At 34.5% G+C, this 16909-nt stretch overlaps 1 protein-coding gene across 1 annotated transcript; it reads right to left on the bottom strand.

Annotated features, from left to right (window-relative positions):
- Positions 1-1525: 1525 nt before the first annotated feature.
- LOC114098795 (olfactory receptor 13C7-like) lies at positions 1526-2488 on the bottom strand. The gene has a single exon (XM_027943024.2). It carries the CDS (start codon positions 2486-2488, stop codon positions 1526-1528), a length of 963 nt encoding a protein of 320 aa, XP_027798825.1.
- Between the last annotated feature and the right edge of the window lie 14421 nt (positions 2489-16909).

Consider the following 16909-nt stretch of genomic DNA (forward strand, 5'->3'; position numbering starts at 1 on the left):
TGTTAAAACTGCAAAAAGAAACTGAATCCATCACAAAATGTCTTAAAGAATATTGTTCATCTTTATTGAGATTACTAAGACTCAATGAGGTAGTGCCACACAAAACCAGCATCTAAACTTCCCCAAAATTCTATTTAGTTGTTATTTTCCTTTTTCCCTAATTCCATTTTTGCAGTATCTCATTCTTTGTCTTTGAAATCTCTAGTATGCACTGCTTTCTTCCTTACTCCACTGTCCCCTCTTTCTCACTGAACCCCTTTCTTTCTTTCTCAAAGATGGTTCAAATACTTTCATATGAAGATAGCATATGACCACATTTAAATTACTCCCAGTAGGGCTGGGACTGTAACTCAATGGGTTTGATAAATTAATTAATTAATCACTCCAAGTCTACCCATTACTCTGCTCAGCCCAACCAAGACCCAAGACCAACTGGGGAGAGGTAATTTTTTTAATATTTTTGTCCCCAATTAATGTTAGTCTATATTCCAAAAAACAAAAACAAAAACAACAAAAAAGTGTTCCTCATGTTCTGTTTTTTTGTTTTTCCAGGTTGTTTAGTTGTGTTATTTTTTTCAATAGTTAGCACAGTGCCTGAGACAATATAGGTATCAATAAATACTTGTTGATTAAATAAGTAACAAATAACTGAATGAATGAAAGGAAAGCTCCTATTCTACAGGAAATTCATGTAACTGCAGAAATAGCTAATTTGTTAAACTATACTAAATTATCATTAATAAATTACTATTGTGTTATTAGAGAACCTTGTAAAATTCTTTAGAAACTAATTTTTCAGCCATTAAACAATAACAATGTTAAAAGATAATAACAATGTTTCCTATTCGAAGATACCACTGCTCACTGATTTAAACACAAGACAGACCAAAATTCACTGTCAGCTGGATAAACAAAAGGTGACATTGCCCCAGGTGTCTTTTCATGGTAGGTGGGGTGCTTGCCAGATAGTAACCAAAAGGAAATCAGACCTAGGGGATATAGCTTGATATTTTTCAATGAAAATGACATATGTCCAGTCCAGGTACCCAATACCCAAGTGTTCCTCCATCCCCTCTATATGACCATATCTATCTCATTATGGGTCACTTTATGTTGAATTTATATAGTACTCTGACCCTTAACAAGACCCTTCCTACTAGATTTTCTAAGAATGACGTGACTATAAAACTGATTCACATAGAAGAGATTAAGTTATTAAAATGTTATTTCCCTTTACATAAGATTATAGAACTCATCATTCCAGAGTTAAACTAAACTTCATTATCCATGAGAAAGAGGGTGATTTGGATGAGAATTTTTTATTCATAAATTTCTGTCTCTCCTCTTCTTCAACCTATTGTGAAGGGAAAAGGTTATCCCTACATTTCTCTTTCATTCAAATATCAGGCACAAAAAATTAAGAATTTAAAAAATTAGTGGCACCACTAGTCCTTATATTTATTTTCGAACCACCAAGTAAAAATTACCCTTGCATTTAGAGTAAAACAATAAAAAAAAATAGCATTTACATTCCTTGCAAAAAACGTTTGCGACACAGTATATTCTTCACAGCTGCCTTCACATCTTTGTTCCTCAAACTATAGATGAGGGGATTGAGCATGGGTGTTACCACTCCATAGAAGAGTGAAATGATTTTGTCTGTGACCTGTTCTTTGTCAGCCCCTGAAGAGTCTTTAGCCTTGGGTTTTGCATACATGAAGAGGATGGTCCCATAGAATATAATAACCACTGTTAGGTGGGCGGAGCACGTGGAAAAGGCCTTCCGTTTTCCCTCTGCAGAAGGAATCCTCAGGATGGTGGAGAGAATGAAAACATATGATATAAAAATAAAAAGTACTGGGGCCACAAGAAAAATCACATTAGCAACAACCATGCTAATAATATTAATGGATATATCAGCACAAGCCAATTTTAAGACCGCCAAGATTTCACAAGTAAAATGATTAATGACATTATCACCACAGAAAGGAAGCTTCATTGCAAGCGAAGTCTGCAACACAGAATTGACACCCCCTGCGATCCAGGACCCAGCAGCCATGGGCACATAAGAAGTCTTGCTCATAACGATGGGGTATCTCAGAGGGTTACAGATGGCCACATAGCGATCAAATGCCATCATACTTAAAAGGACACACTCTGTGGCTCCCATAGCAAAGGAGAGAAACATTTGCACTCCACATCCAGAGAAGGAGATGGTTTTCTTTGAAGTTAAGAAGCTGCTGAGAAATAAGGGAATAGAAGAACTAGTGTAGCAGATGTCCAAGAATGACAAGTTACTGAGGAAAAAGTACATGGGGGTGTGCAAGTGGGAGTCACAGACACTAACAGTGATGATGACTCCATTTCCCAACAGGATCACCAGATACATGCAAAGGACCAGCACAAAGTAAATGGCCTCAAGCTCTGGGTAACCTGTAAGCCCCAGCAGGACAAATTCTGTCACAGAAGATTGATTGTATTTTCCCATGTTAATATTTTCTTTCACCGACAGGAATTCTATAAGGGCTGGAATGCATGTGATCTGCTGCAGCAGTGTCTGTAAGAACTGTTTACATTCTTAAGTGGATTCCCTCATGGGCAATAAAGACCTATAATTGAATATACAAATAACATAAGAATACATTACTATCCTTGAAGTTAAGATCAGTTAGACTTTCATATCTCATAAAAGAGGTTTAGCTCTAAATTAAATGTCCTTCTTAGAAAATAGATTAAGAATACATGCAACTGGGTTAGAATTATGCAACTCATTTGCATTATGAATTTAAAATTACTTTAATGTAATGTCACATTAGTATTTTGACCAAATAATTCAGAATAAATCTAAAATGTACCAAATAACATTGGCCAACAAGCATTTGACCATTTTAAAAATCATGTATGTCATAACAATTTTTTCTGAATAACCAATATGATATCCTTAACAAAAATGACTGCTCTTCAGTTATTAAAACAAAGCAGCATATGTAAATCCTGCTCCAAAGGTAATTTAACCTCAGTTTCAGAAGAGTTTTGGAGCTCAAAGGACAAATAGAAAAGAAGACGTATTTTTTAAAAAAGGACTTTTGGTTGTTTTTAATTTGGGGGAACTATAAGTTCCTGCAACATCCTAAGAATATTAACTACAGCATGTTAGTAAACAAAACAAGAAACACTGTTAGGTAGAACGATTTTTCTTTCTGTCTTTGAGTAACAATCAGGAAGTATCTGTAAAACATTATATTGTCCTGCCTGATGCACATAATGAATAATAAATTGACCTCAGGAAAACACTAGTGCCCAGTCTCAAGCTACAATCATAAATGTACAAATTACAAAATTTCAGTAACAAGAGATTTACTCTTTTACCTTCAGGTAGGAGGAAATGCATATTACCTCCTCTTTGCACAGATGTCAGCTTCCTCTGCTCTAACAGCAGAGCTGGGGTCTTCTCCCTGCATATTTAGCAATACTTATGACAGTAAGGAGTAGGCCACTTGAAAATTCTTAATGTAGCAATTTTCTATAATTATTTGTATCCCCATTACATTGGAATATGGAGTGTTTCTATATTAAAATGCCAAAACCAGAAGTCCTGCATTTTTACAAGATTGCTAGTCTTATAATTTCCACTTCAATAATTTCAGCAAAATAAATAAGAACTATCTACTTCCCAGTTCTCATTAAAATCAAGTTGCTGGCATTGGAAAAACCAATTAACCAGTGGCAAAACAGAAATGACTTCCAGTAATGATGAAAGCCGGGGCTCTTCACAGTCTTCTTTACTACTAGAGGATCCTTTAAAGGATCAGCCAATGGAACACCAAAGCAACTTAAAGTGTTTGCTGCTTTGAGAATGTTTCTAATCCCCAAAGTAATTTAAAGTTCACTTCCTAGTAATTTTGGGATAAAGTCCCTCAGAAGCAATTAAAACAAAGTAGCTAGTGCAATTTAATTGTATAACTTGCAAACCAGCAATAATTTTTCCAGCTCACACTCTCTGGGAAGAGCAAATGACTACTACCCAGGTAAAATGATCAAGAGATAGAAATTAGAATGGACAATATTTAATGGAGAGATATGTCAGAAATCTGTGACACTTGGTTCAAAATGATACTTTGCTCTCGATAATTGCCAATTATCTTTACTTTGACCTTCAGTACTAGAGTCCCAGATCCCATAAGCATCATTCTGGTATCATTGGTTCCTCTAAACAGACATAACTATAAGCACAGTCATTTTAATTTTGCTTATCCATGTCTCTGTTCAAGTATATACACAAGGTCCCAAACTTATCCAACCTTTCCTTTACTTAAGCTCACAATGGCCTGGCACAAAAAGTAACAGAAATGCAACAATTTCAATGGCTGAGAAAAACCAGAGTTTACTTTAGAACAGGAAAATAAATTCTGACTTGAAATAATTATTAACTAAATGTTATTATAATTAATAACATTTGCCTTGACTATCTGTTGAAATGAATGTTAACTCATGAAAATTCAATTCTTTTACATGGATATTACAAAATATACTTTTTGTTTCAAATTCTGAAATTAAATGGAATCACTATGTGTAGTGTTAAAAAGAAGAGAATAAAATTTGACAACATGATTCATTTTTGTCAGTGAAAAATATTTTTAAATGTCATTGAGGAAGAAATACAACATAGAAAAGCAACATATGCCATGAAAGATGTTATGCCTTTCTTCAATAAATAAAATTTGAAAATCAATTCTCAGAGTTGTTAACTATATGCAAAGACATGCTCAGTATACTGGCTCATAATGCAACTGTTGAGAATTTTTCACTCTAAACAATGTTCAATGAACAGAAGAATTAAGTAGGTTGATGTGGCCACTGTAAAGGCCAAAATCTTCATCATGCCAGTTTAGGCCCCAATTTCCTTAACAAGACTCCTAAAGTGCAAGAAATAAAATCAAGAATCAATAAATCAAAATATTTAATCATCGATAAATCAGAAATCAATAAATAAAAAGTCAGCCAAAGAAATAATCAATGAGGTAGAGACAGAGCTCACCGAATGCGAGCAAATTTTTACCATATGCACATCAGATAGAGAACTAACCTCCAGGATATATAAAGAACTCAAAAAAACATAATACCAAAAGGAACTTTCAACATGCAGCCAGTTGGTCAGAAGTCCCTGAGGCTCAGATTTGCTTTTGGCATCTAAAGTACGGGACAATCTTGTGGCACTGAGCCCTTTACCTGTGGGATCTGATGCAAACTCCACGTAGGTAGTGTCAGAATTGAAATAAATTGTAGGACAATCCAGTGAAGTCAGAAAATTGCTTGATGTGGAGAAAATACACATCTGGTTATCTCATGTCAGAAGTAAATTGTTGACAGAGTGTTCTGTGTTGAAAATACAATAGGAGAATTACAGTTTTTCCTATTATTTACCATATGCCTATGAACATATTAAACTAATAATAGTTACCATGTCTGGAATTATGGATGAATTTGATTTCTTCATTTAGGGTTTACCAAATTTCCCAGATTTTCTTCAATTAATATGTATTATTGAATTATAAAAATTTAGTTTATTTTTTTAAAAATAAGCTATTGCTTAATAAATAAGATACAATTAGTTCTTTGAGACAGTATTATTAAACTTTTAGGACCTACTATTTCCCACACAGATGAGAAATATCACTTTAAATCACTTCTGGGATTACAAGAGTCTCTTTGAAGAAAGCAAAGAAGGATTTATATTCTCTACTGGAGTCTCCATTTAGTTCTCTGGAAACTTTTAGGGCTCAAATGTCAGAGTAAACCTATATTGTTTGCTGTTGATACAAATTCAAGGTAGAACATTTAAGCAAGACTTACCTTTAGTCTGTTCCCTTTGAGATTACCCATGATAGCCTGGAATGGTGGAATTCTTTTTTATTATTATTTTTAACTAAAACATAAAAATTGTACATATTTATGAGGTACCAAGTGATGTTTCAATACATGGGCACATTGTATAATGTTTATATCAGGTTACACTCATCTGTCTCCTCAAATGTTTATAAATTATAGTGACAATATTTAAAATCTTTTCTTTCAGGTTTTTAAATTATACAATATCTTACCACTATCTATAGTCATCCTACTGTGCAACAGCACATCAGAATTACTTATTTCTATCTAATTATAATTAATTTCCCACTCATCAACCTTTCCCCACCCCATCCCTCTAATCTGTCCAGGTTCTGATGATCAACCATTCTACTCTCATTTCTAGCAACATTTTTTATACCACAAAAAAAATAAAAACTAAAAACAACATCTATCTTAAACAAAACAGAACAAAGCAGGAGACATGAAAATACTTGACTTCAAAATATATCACAAAGCTGTAGTAATAAAAACAACATGATACTGGCAGAAAAGCAGACACTGAGAGCAAGAGAACAGAATAGAGAGCTTATAATTAAACCCTCACATTTGAAGCCAAATGATTTTTGTTTTAGTCAGCTTTTTTGCTGTTGTGACTAAAGGACCTAACCAAAACAATTTTAAAGGAGGAAAAATTTATTTGAGACCTCACAGTTTCAGAGGCCTTAGTCCACAGAAGGCCAGCTTCATTCCTCCAGGCTTGGGGTGAAGCTGAACATCATGGCAGGAGATGGTGGCCAAAGGAAGCAGCTCACATCATGGCGACCAGGAGGCAGAGAGAGACTCAACTCTCCAGATAAAATATATACACCAAAGCCACACCCTGATTCCCACCTCCTTCAGCTATACCCTACTACTTCAGCCACCTTTCAGTTAATGCCTATGAGGGGATTAAATCACTAATTGGGTTAAGACTTTTAACAGTCTGATCATTCATTTCTCTGAACCTTCTTGCACTGTCTCACACAAGGACAACTCATGTCCAAACCATAAAAATTTTTAAAACAGAGGCTAAAAACATGCTCTGAAGAAAGAATAATCATTTTTCTTTTTTTTTAGTTGCAGATGGACACAATACCTTTATTTTATTTGTTTTTATTTTTATATGGTGCCAGTGATTGAACCCAGTGTCTCATGCATGTAGGCAAGCACTCTGCCACTGAGCCACAACCCTGGCCCCAGGATAATCATTTTGATAAATAGTGCTGGCCAGCCTCATATGGAAGAATGAAACTAGACCCCTATCTATCTATTACCACTTAAAAAACTTAATATAAATATTTGAATGTGCTCACAAGAATACACCATGGAAAAGTAGTACCTCTGCAGCGATTTTTTGCACAAACCAAAGGACAAGATGCTACCATGAAAATACTTGTTGAGGGCCACAGGCGAGTCAGGATGATGCAAGGCATCTTTGCCAGAATGGAGTGATTGAAAGGTGATGCCAGCAAGCCATTGAGATGATGATGGTTATGTTAAGCTGTGTATTTAATTGTATGTTAGACCCCTGCTGTCCGCCTCGGCCTGCTACTTTGGAGTTCTTGTGATACTTTGGGGATTCCTGGGGAGTTCAAATTGGTTGGGGAAGTGCCGGAGGAGGGATTTGCGGAGGAGGGATTTCCGGTTGGTGTGTGGTGTGTCCAGGGAGAAGGCCGTGTGCCTGGGTTTCGTGGGAGTGAAGAAAATAAAGGAGTTCCTGTTTTGAACCTACAAGGCTGTGTAGCGGCTCGGTTATTTTGTGCCCAGCCAGACTGCGGCAATACTGAAGAAATGGAAGATGATGGAGTGGATCCAGGCAACAAGCCTCAACTTCTCCATACTCCAGAAATGAAGCACTGAAAGAACAGCTGACCAGTCAGCCACTAAGCTCTATGCCAATTTAAAGAAGCCTCTGTGGAAGCAACGATGCACAGCATTCACAGCAATCAGTGGCACCCCTCAGCCCTGCGTCCTGTGCCCTCACACCTAATAGAAACAGCCAGCAGCTGCAGCATCTTCCAAGCATGCAGATTTGGTCTCCTGGACTGATGAATAAGCATTAGCTGGAGAAAAAACCCCAGCAATAGAAAGTAACTCCAGTGCCCCAGCACCTCTAGGAAGATCCACAGCTGTGAATCCCAGAGTTGCCATTAATTCATTTATCATTCAAAGGTACAGACCCACAGAAGGCAATTCTAAAGATAACCCCAAACAGCCAGCAGAGAACCTTGTGCACATACACAACAGCAGTATACCCCACAAAAAGGCTTATGAAGGAGCATCCCACAGCCAACCACCATCCAGTGTGCCCAGATACAAGCCCATTAACCTGTGACCTCTGCACTCAAGAGGAGACAGCACCCATCCACAAACCCAGTCAGCACCATATCAAAAAGATTTCAATACCTCTACCTTAGAATTTCCATCCCCTGCACACTCCAAAATATGCATCAGGTAGCCCACATTGGGTGTGACAGCCCAGAAACATGGACCTTCTCTTCAGAAGGGAACATAAGCCTGCACTCCAAAAAAGGAAATAACTTGGCCACTAAGTCCCAATCAGGGACTGTCTCCATTGACCCAACAGAAAATTAGTAGGTACTGAGACACACCAAAGATTGGAAAGATCCTCCCTAGAACTGTATCAGAGGTAAGCTGGTATGATCACTAACCCCAACCCAAGAAAAGTTGGAGGAAAAGTCAGGAAGTGGTTATTTTCTAAATGTCTCAAATCCTGAGAAGAATAAAATCAGGAAAACTCAATTAGAAATCTCCCCACATGGGCATGGATTTCATAAATAATTCTAATTTTAATTTTGATATTATAGATATTACTTTTCATATTGGAATGATATTCCATGAGGAAGAAATGAAAAACAACAATGAAAATCAACAGAGGGAGGTATTACACTGAAGGAAAAACTAATCAAAGGAGAAACAAAGTCAAGTTAAATCCCCAAAATAAACAAAACTGACTAGGAATACAAATTATGTCTCAATAATAATCCTGAATGTTAATGGCTTAAACTCACTAATCAAAAGACACAGACTGGCAGATTGAATTTAAAATAAAGACCCAACAATATGCTGCCTCCAAGAGACTCATCTCATAGGAAAAGACATCCACAGACTGAAGGTAAAAGGTTGGAAAAAAACATACCACTCACATGGACTATGGAAACAAGCAGAGGTTTCCATCCTCATGTCAAATAAAATAGACTGCAAGCCAAAGTTAATCAAAAGGGATAAAGAAGGACATTTCATACTGCTTAAGGTAACCATACATCAACAAGATATAAAATTATAAACGTATATGCACCAAACAAATGAAGCATCTATATTCATCAAACAAATTCTTCTCAAGTTCAAGAGTCAAATAGACACAACACAATAATTTTGGGTGACTTTAACACACCTCTTTCACCACTTGATAGGTCTTCCAAATAAAAGCTGAACAAAGAAATTCTCGAACTCAATAATACAATAAATAACTTAGACTTAACTGATATATATAGAATATTTCATCCGTCAATGAGCGAATGCACGTTCTTCTCAGCAACACATGGATCCTTCTCTAAAATAGACCACACATTATGACACAAAGTAAACCTTAGAAATACAAAAAAGTAGAGATACTACCCTGCATTCTATCAGATCACAATAGAATGAAATTAGAAATCAATGATGATTCATTAAAACCCTGCTTAAAAATAGCATGAGCCAAAACCCAGCTACTTGGGAGACTGAAATAGGAGAAGACAAGATTGAGGCCACCCTCATCAACTTAATGAGTCCCTGTCTCAAAATAAAAAAATAAAAGGAGTTGGGATGTAACTCAGTGGTAGGGTGCCCCTAGGTTCACTCCTCAGTTCCATAATAAATAAAATCAAAAATATATAAAATACATGAACTTTAACCACAAGAATATAATATAGCAAGTAGAATATGCTATCAATAATGCTTCATACTATATGAAGTATATTCATGAAAATATGCTAAAATTTCAATACTTATATCTAAAATAATGGATGGCTTTCATTTTTTTCTTTGGCCGTTTCTGAATAAACCAATTTTCCACAATGAATATATATTATTTCTAAAATAAGAAAAAAATTAATTAAAAAGAAAAAATGCTATTTAATGAGTAAGACATGATTAGGTCTTTGATTCATTGTCCTTAGTATTCTACAATTGGCTACCATTAGGAAGTTTAAAAGATTCAACTTTAAATCACTTGTGGGAATATAGAGTCTCCTAGAAGAAAACAAAGATGGACTTAAATTGGCTGCCAGAGGCACCAGTAACCCCCCTGAAAATACTTAGAACCCAGAGGTAAGAGAGTACTTAGGTGGCAGATTGACTTACTACAAACTCAAATATATGACATGAGTTTGTATTAGAGATAAAAGCTTTACTTTTGATCTGCCTCCCACTGACTCCAACTACTAGCATTCATCTGGAGGTGTAGGATTCTTCTGTATGGATTCTACACATGAGTACAGCTCAAAGAGAAGATAGCTAAGGTTAAAAATACTAAAAAGAGGAACAGGGGCTGGAGTTGTGGCTCAGTGGTAGAGCACTTGCCTAGCATTTGTGAGGCTCTGGATTCAATTCTCAGCACTGCATATAAATAAATAAACTAAAGGTCCATCAACATCTAAAAAAATATAAAAAAAAAAACAGGAACAATCTCAGCTACTTAATTCTTGCCTTCACACTTCAGCATGAAGCCATAAAGTATGTTCATACTTCAATGCATAAATAGAAAAATTTAATGATATACTAGAGGATGTGAATATTAGAGATATCAATGTTTATGTCTATACTGTCTTACTTGTTTTGAAGATTGTAGTCCCAATAAACCAGGTAATTTATTCTATGTGGAGAACTTGAGAACCCTACACTAATGTGTAAATGAGGTAGATTAAAGCAAAGTTGGGAAGAGCTATTTTCAGAAAGCAAAGAGGATGTAACAGTTAAGAATTCTGAATGATTTATTATATTTGGTAAGTTTTTAATAAAATAGTGAAAAGAACATGGGATATAATTATTTGATAAAGAAAATACCTTGAATATTTATGAACATATTTAAATTATTTTTTGCTTACCTTGGAAAATTTAAAAATGGCAGTTTAGGAGTTCAGAGTGAACTGACATACTATGTACCGTGCACTCCCTTTGTGCCAAAATCTTTCAGGTATGTTATGTTAATCATCTTATCAGTACAATGAGTGTACTATTATCTTATTTTTCATGACACTCATGACATGCAAGTTTGTATCGCTGGTAAATCACATATCCAGACTGAAATCTAGGAATCCTGACTCTAAGTCAACTGCTCTTTCTATTAAAACATGGTCCTTCTCCATAAAGATACATAACTAACAATAAGAACAAAGAAGAGGATCAGACAAAATAGGCTTACATGGCAGAGCCTTAGAAATAATTGAATGAGTTGCATGTTCTAATCAATCCCAGAAAACCTATAGCACAGATAGAAGTTCCAACAATGTAAGAGTTTAAACAATCCACGATATTCCTGTCGGGAAGGGATGCATTTTGTACTCACATGATGATGTTAATTAAAAAACAGAATAATTTTAAGACTAAAAAAAAAAAAAGGGCTAAATTCTAACTCACCCAGTACTGATTATTATCAACCCCTTTTAGGGCTCCTAGGAAGTCATTTATTTAGATGAGCATTAGGAGCCTCCTGCCAGTGATCTTTCATACTGTAAAGAACAAAGGCACTTTGTAAACATTAGGAAAACTTGGATTAAGCAAGATGACTGTTGTCATATACTGTTCAAACATTCCATGGGTTAAAATCAGAGAGTCTGGGTGAGTATGTATCCTTTTCCAACTACTATTCTTTCTTGATAAACATGCAAACATGCAGAGAAAAAGAGTGAATGCTTCATGATCAACAGTTTGCTTTCTTTCCACAAGTGATGCACAATGCTGAGAACCAATCTATGTCCGAGTATTTGGAGAGATGAATAAAATGTGGAGGACAAATAACCAAAATTTACTGCTTTCTGACAGAAAGAAAAGATAGTAAGAGAAGCCCTTGATCTTTCCTGATGCCTACTTTTTTTTTATTATGCGTAGTTTTGCCCACCAAGTATCTCTGCATTTGTGTGTGTGTGTGTGTGTGAGTGTAAGAGAGAGAGAGAGAGAGAGAGAGAGAGAGAGAGAGAGAGAGAGAGATACTATAGGATGGTTTACAGTGCCTCCTATGAGCACTGTCAAACTTGATCACATTCGTGTGTGTGTGTGTGTGTGTGTGTTATTTGTTCTTTTTAGATACATGACAGTAGACTCTATTTTGACATATTTATACAAACATGAAGTATATCTTATTCTAATTAGGATCCAAGTCTTGTGGATATACATGATGTTGAGATTCTAAATGGAATCCTTTTACAATAATTGAGGCTCTGTCAGGCTGTATGCTAATAGTGGGTATCTGTGTGAGATTTACTGGTTGAAATCAGAACACTAAATGTTGTATTTCTCTATATGATATAAAGCAACAAAAAGTTTCTCTCCAATTTACTGACCATTGACTGTGTTATTTCCTACTTGGGTTTGAAATAACACTGGTGTAAAAGTTCTTGTGTCAATTCTACTATTCCCTTCCTTTAAAAATTAGGAAATAGTATATATTTTATATTTATTAAATATAGTATAGTATATATTTTATATTTATTAAAATTATTATTAAAAATTAGGAAATAGTATATATTTTATATTTATAATAATTAAATATAGACTGATTAAGAATTATTTGGAAAATATGGAGATTAAATTGTTAATGCTCCAAGTTCCTTGTTCCAGAGAAAACTTCAATCAACACACTATAATTTTTTTTCCTTTTTAATTATTTTTGTAACTGTAGATGGACAATACTTTTATTTTATTTGTTTATTTTTATGTGGTGCTAAGGATCAAGCACTAGGCAAGCACTTTGTCAAGAAGCTGCAGCCACAGCCCCAGGGATAATTTCTTTAGGCAGCTTTTTTAAAAATAAAACTGCAGTTTTGTGTACAAAACTGCAATGATTTAGGCGCTTTTGAGACACTTCCTTTCTCAGGCAATATGTCATGAAAGTGTCCTCCATTTTTTTTAACACTTCTCTTAGACTACAGTTTGCATTGGTGATATAACATGGGACTCATGTCTTTTCACTCTTAATACCATGGCCATTATATGCCAGAATTTCACTATCTTAGAGGAAATAATATAGCAATTAATAAAGCATAATTTAATTTAAACTATGACACAATAAAATAAGTGAAAAATATTTTTTTTATTTTCTCATTTGTTAGAACTTTCAATTAAAAACTCAAATAATACATTTTAATGACTTCTAAAAATATACCTCCAGCATCTCAACACTTGAAATTATATTGACTGACAGTTTGAGAGAGATGATTTTTATCATCTTAATGATTTATCATCCTAAGTCTAGATTACCAAAAGTTTGTATGAAGAATGAATACTGTGCTCTATTAAATACTCTTGAACACCTAGTTAGATGCCAATGTATTTTACTTTTGTAACCAATTCACTTCATATATTATATTGACAAATTTTCAGAAATTAATGTGGAATTCCAAGAATTAAAAAAAAATAATTAACATCACTTTATTGTAGTTGGGTGTACTTTATATTCTTTGTAAAAATGTTCATAAATTGGATTGACCAACACTTTCTTGGCTCTAATACATTTGGGTAAAATTGATATTTTAATTTTTTTAAATTTTTTTTTTAATTGGTTGTTCAAAACATTACAAAGCTCATGACATATCATCTTCCATACATTTGATTCAAGTGGGTTATGAACTCCATTTTTTACCCCAAATACAAGTTGCAGAATCACATCGGTTACACATCCACCTTTTTACATAATACCATATTAGTGACTGTTGTATTCTGCTACCTTTCCTATCCCCTACTATCCCCCCTCCCCTTCCCTCTCATCTTCCCTCTCTACCCCATCTGCTGTTGTTTAATTCTCTCCCTTGTTTTTTTTTCCCCCTTTCCCCTCACAAACTCTTATATGTAATTTTGTGTAACAATGAGGGTCTTCTTCCATTTCCATAGTTTCCCTTCTCTCTCCCTTTCTCTCCCCCCACTCGTCTCTGTTTAATGTTAATCTTTTCCTCATGCTCTTCTTCCCTGTTCTGATCTTAGTTGCTCTCTTTATATCAAAGAAAACATTTGGCATTTGTTTTTTAAGGATTGGCTAGCTTCACTTAGCATAATCTGCTCTAATGCCATCCATTTCCCTGCAAAATCCATGATTTTGTCATTTTTTAGTGCTGCGTAATACTCCATTGTGTATAAATGCCACAGTTTTTTAATCCATTCATCTATTGAAGGGCATCTGGGTTGATTCCAAAGTCTAGCTATTGTGAATTGTGCTGCCATGATCATTGATATTTTAATTTGATAAAATAATTTCCAATAATTTTTCACATTAAAATGTTAGATAGCATATAAATTATTTGTTTCTTAAAATCACAATACTTATTCTTTATTCAGTGCCCATTTTCAAAGTATCACATTGGAACCCTACTATATATCATAGTATAAATGGCATGGTTTGTGTTGAACAAATAAGTAAATGAAGTATGCTATGAGAGCAGGAAGCACAGGGTTGTGTGACAGCACATAGCAGAAGCATAACCCTCATAACAGGAGGTGAGAAAGTTTCCTAGAAAATATAATATCTGAATTGAAAGAAGTCCTTCCAGTTTAAGAAAACAGTACAAATGCATAAAGATAAATGACTATTGTGCTTGAGGATAACTAAAAGAATCTCAGATTGGTCATTGCAGAGCACTGGAAGTGTCACTAGTGGTTTCAGAATTGTTACCTCAAAGGGACCAAAGAATGATTGGAGGATGAGCTGTAGGTCTTTTAAGCTGTGTTGCATAGGCAGCACATTGTTTTCCTTAGACTCTATCCCTCTGTCGATGTAACTTTTATGAGGATACTGATGCAGATTATTTGAAGGCAAACCTACTCAGTAACTCCTTACTGGACACCATCATGGGAGGAGAAAAATCAGAACTGAGAGGAGGAAAGAAAACTGAGGGAGTCAAGATAGACTTTTTATGATGGGTTAACTATGTTTTTGACAACATGACTGTTTTTTCTTTCTCTTATTCATCCTTGATTTTGGAAAAAAAAATATGCACAATTACCTGCAAGTTTTTTGAATAGAGCAAAAGAAAAACCATTTTTATCCCTTTTATCCAAGAACCTCACTCCTGAATACAAATGTTTAGTGTATTTTATTAAATAGTAAATAATAACCACTTTTTCTACTTTTCTTCCTTCTCTCTTCCCCATCCTCCCTCTCTTCTTCCACTAATGCCTTACAACAAATTAAAACAGCTGTCTTAACTCTTTCCTTTGTGGAATAAGTCCATGTGGCCAATAGGAAAGGAAAGGTATAGGAAGAAGGGATTATTCTCCAATATACTGATATTGGTACTATAATTTTTTTTAGCCTCACCAAATAATCACTGTCCAAGGGATACTCTCTAAAAGGAAGATAAATGTAAAGAAAAAAAATGAAGATGAAATTATTTTTCCAGCCCTGTGTTCCCTTGTAGGAAGACAGTCTTGTTATCTGTGACCAGCCAAGCAGTAAGTCCTTCATCTACATCTTCAAACTCTTGGGATACAAATATGACAAAAGGAAATCTATAGTTATGGGATGGATATGATCAGAAATAATTTTTTTCTTTCTATTATGACAATCCAGAGAATACAACTACAACAGTGAAGGGATAAAATAATGAAAGATGAAATCCTTTATATAATAGGTTTACACTCATGTTTAAGCATCTTAAAAGTAAGTATGAAACAATTGGAACACAACTAAGTTCTAATGATATAGTTTAAAGTTATAAGTAGACAGAACTTCAAAAAATATGAATTGGGAGGAAAAAGACAGAAAAGGCCAAAACTTTGGCCAAATTATATTGCTATATTGTGTGCATGTCCAAATATGAGAAAATCTCATTATTATGTATTACTATAATGCACCAATAAAAAATGTGGAAAAAGTTAATTTGTGAAGAAAATTGAAAGAATACAAAATTCAGAGAAGAAAACAAAAGGCCAAAATTGACATAACTGAAGTTCTTGAAGTATATACTGATTTTGAGAGGAAAGACAAATGCTAAGAATTCCAGGTGTGTGATTGCTAGAGGCAAATAAAATGGTAAGGGTTCTCAGGCCATTATTCCTGATTATGCTAATCCTCATAATTGTGAAATTCCTTCCTATATGTGGAAAATTAAGGAGGCTATAATCCACCCTTCAGAGCTTTCTGTCATAATACTTAAGGTCAAAAATAAAACAAACTGTGATGATTCCTATATAAATGTAACACATTTTTTCTAATAGTTTCTGTTGCTTAAAATCAGTATAGGAATCTGTGACATATAGTCTGGTCTGGTGGTTAAGAGGGTTGATTCTAGAACCATGACTAAAATATTCAATTCTAGTTTGATCATCTATTATATCTGTGGCCTTGTGAAAGTTACTTCAATTTGTGTATCTTTGTTTGCTCCATATCAAATATGAGTTTAAAATGGTACTAATTATAGAGTTGCCCTGAGTTTAAGTCAGTTAATATATTCAATGAACTTACATTAGTGTAATGTGCTTACAACAAAGTGCTCAATAAATGTTAGCCAAAATCAGTTTAGTCACTTATGTAAACTTTATGGCTAAAAATAAAAATAATTTGGAAGATCCAGGGATGCTTTCCAAAGTATCAAATATAAAAAATGAAGTAATAGATATGAAATGATAGTAATATGCCTAGAAAAAAAATAAAATATGCAACTAAAATGTAAGTGGTAGAGAAAAAAGAATGGAGAATTTAGATACTTAAAATCAACTGGAAATGTGTAAAAGTTAGGAGGAAAGGTAATGTTTTGTGACTTAAAGTGAAGGGCGGTGAATTATAGGTCCTAGAAAATCTGTGCATAGT

Source organism: Marmota flaviventris, chromosome 13 (genome assembly GCF_047511675.1).
Source record: "Marmota flaviventris isolate mMarFla1 chromosome 13, mMarFla1.hap1, whole genome shotgun sequence".
NCBI lineage: Eukaryota > Metazoa > Chordata > Mammalia > Rodentia > Sciuridae > Marmota > Marmota flaviventris.

Coding starts and splice junctions, on each gene's coding strand:
- LOC114098795 (XM_027943024.2), bottom strand. CDS start 2,488: ATGGGAAAATACAATCAATCTTCTGTGACAGAATTTGTCCTGCTGGGG.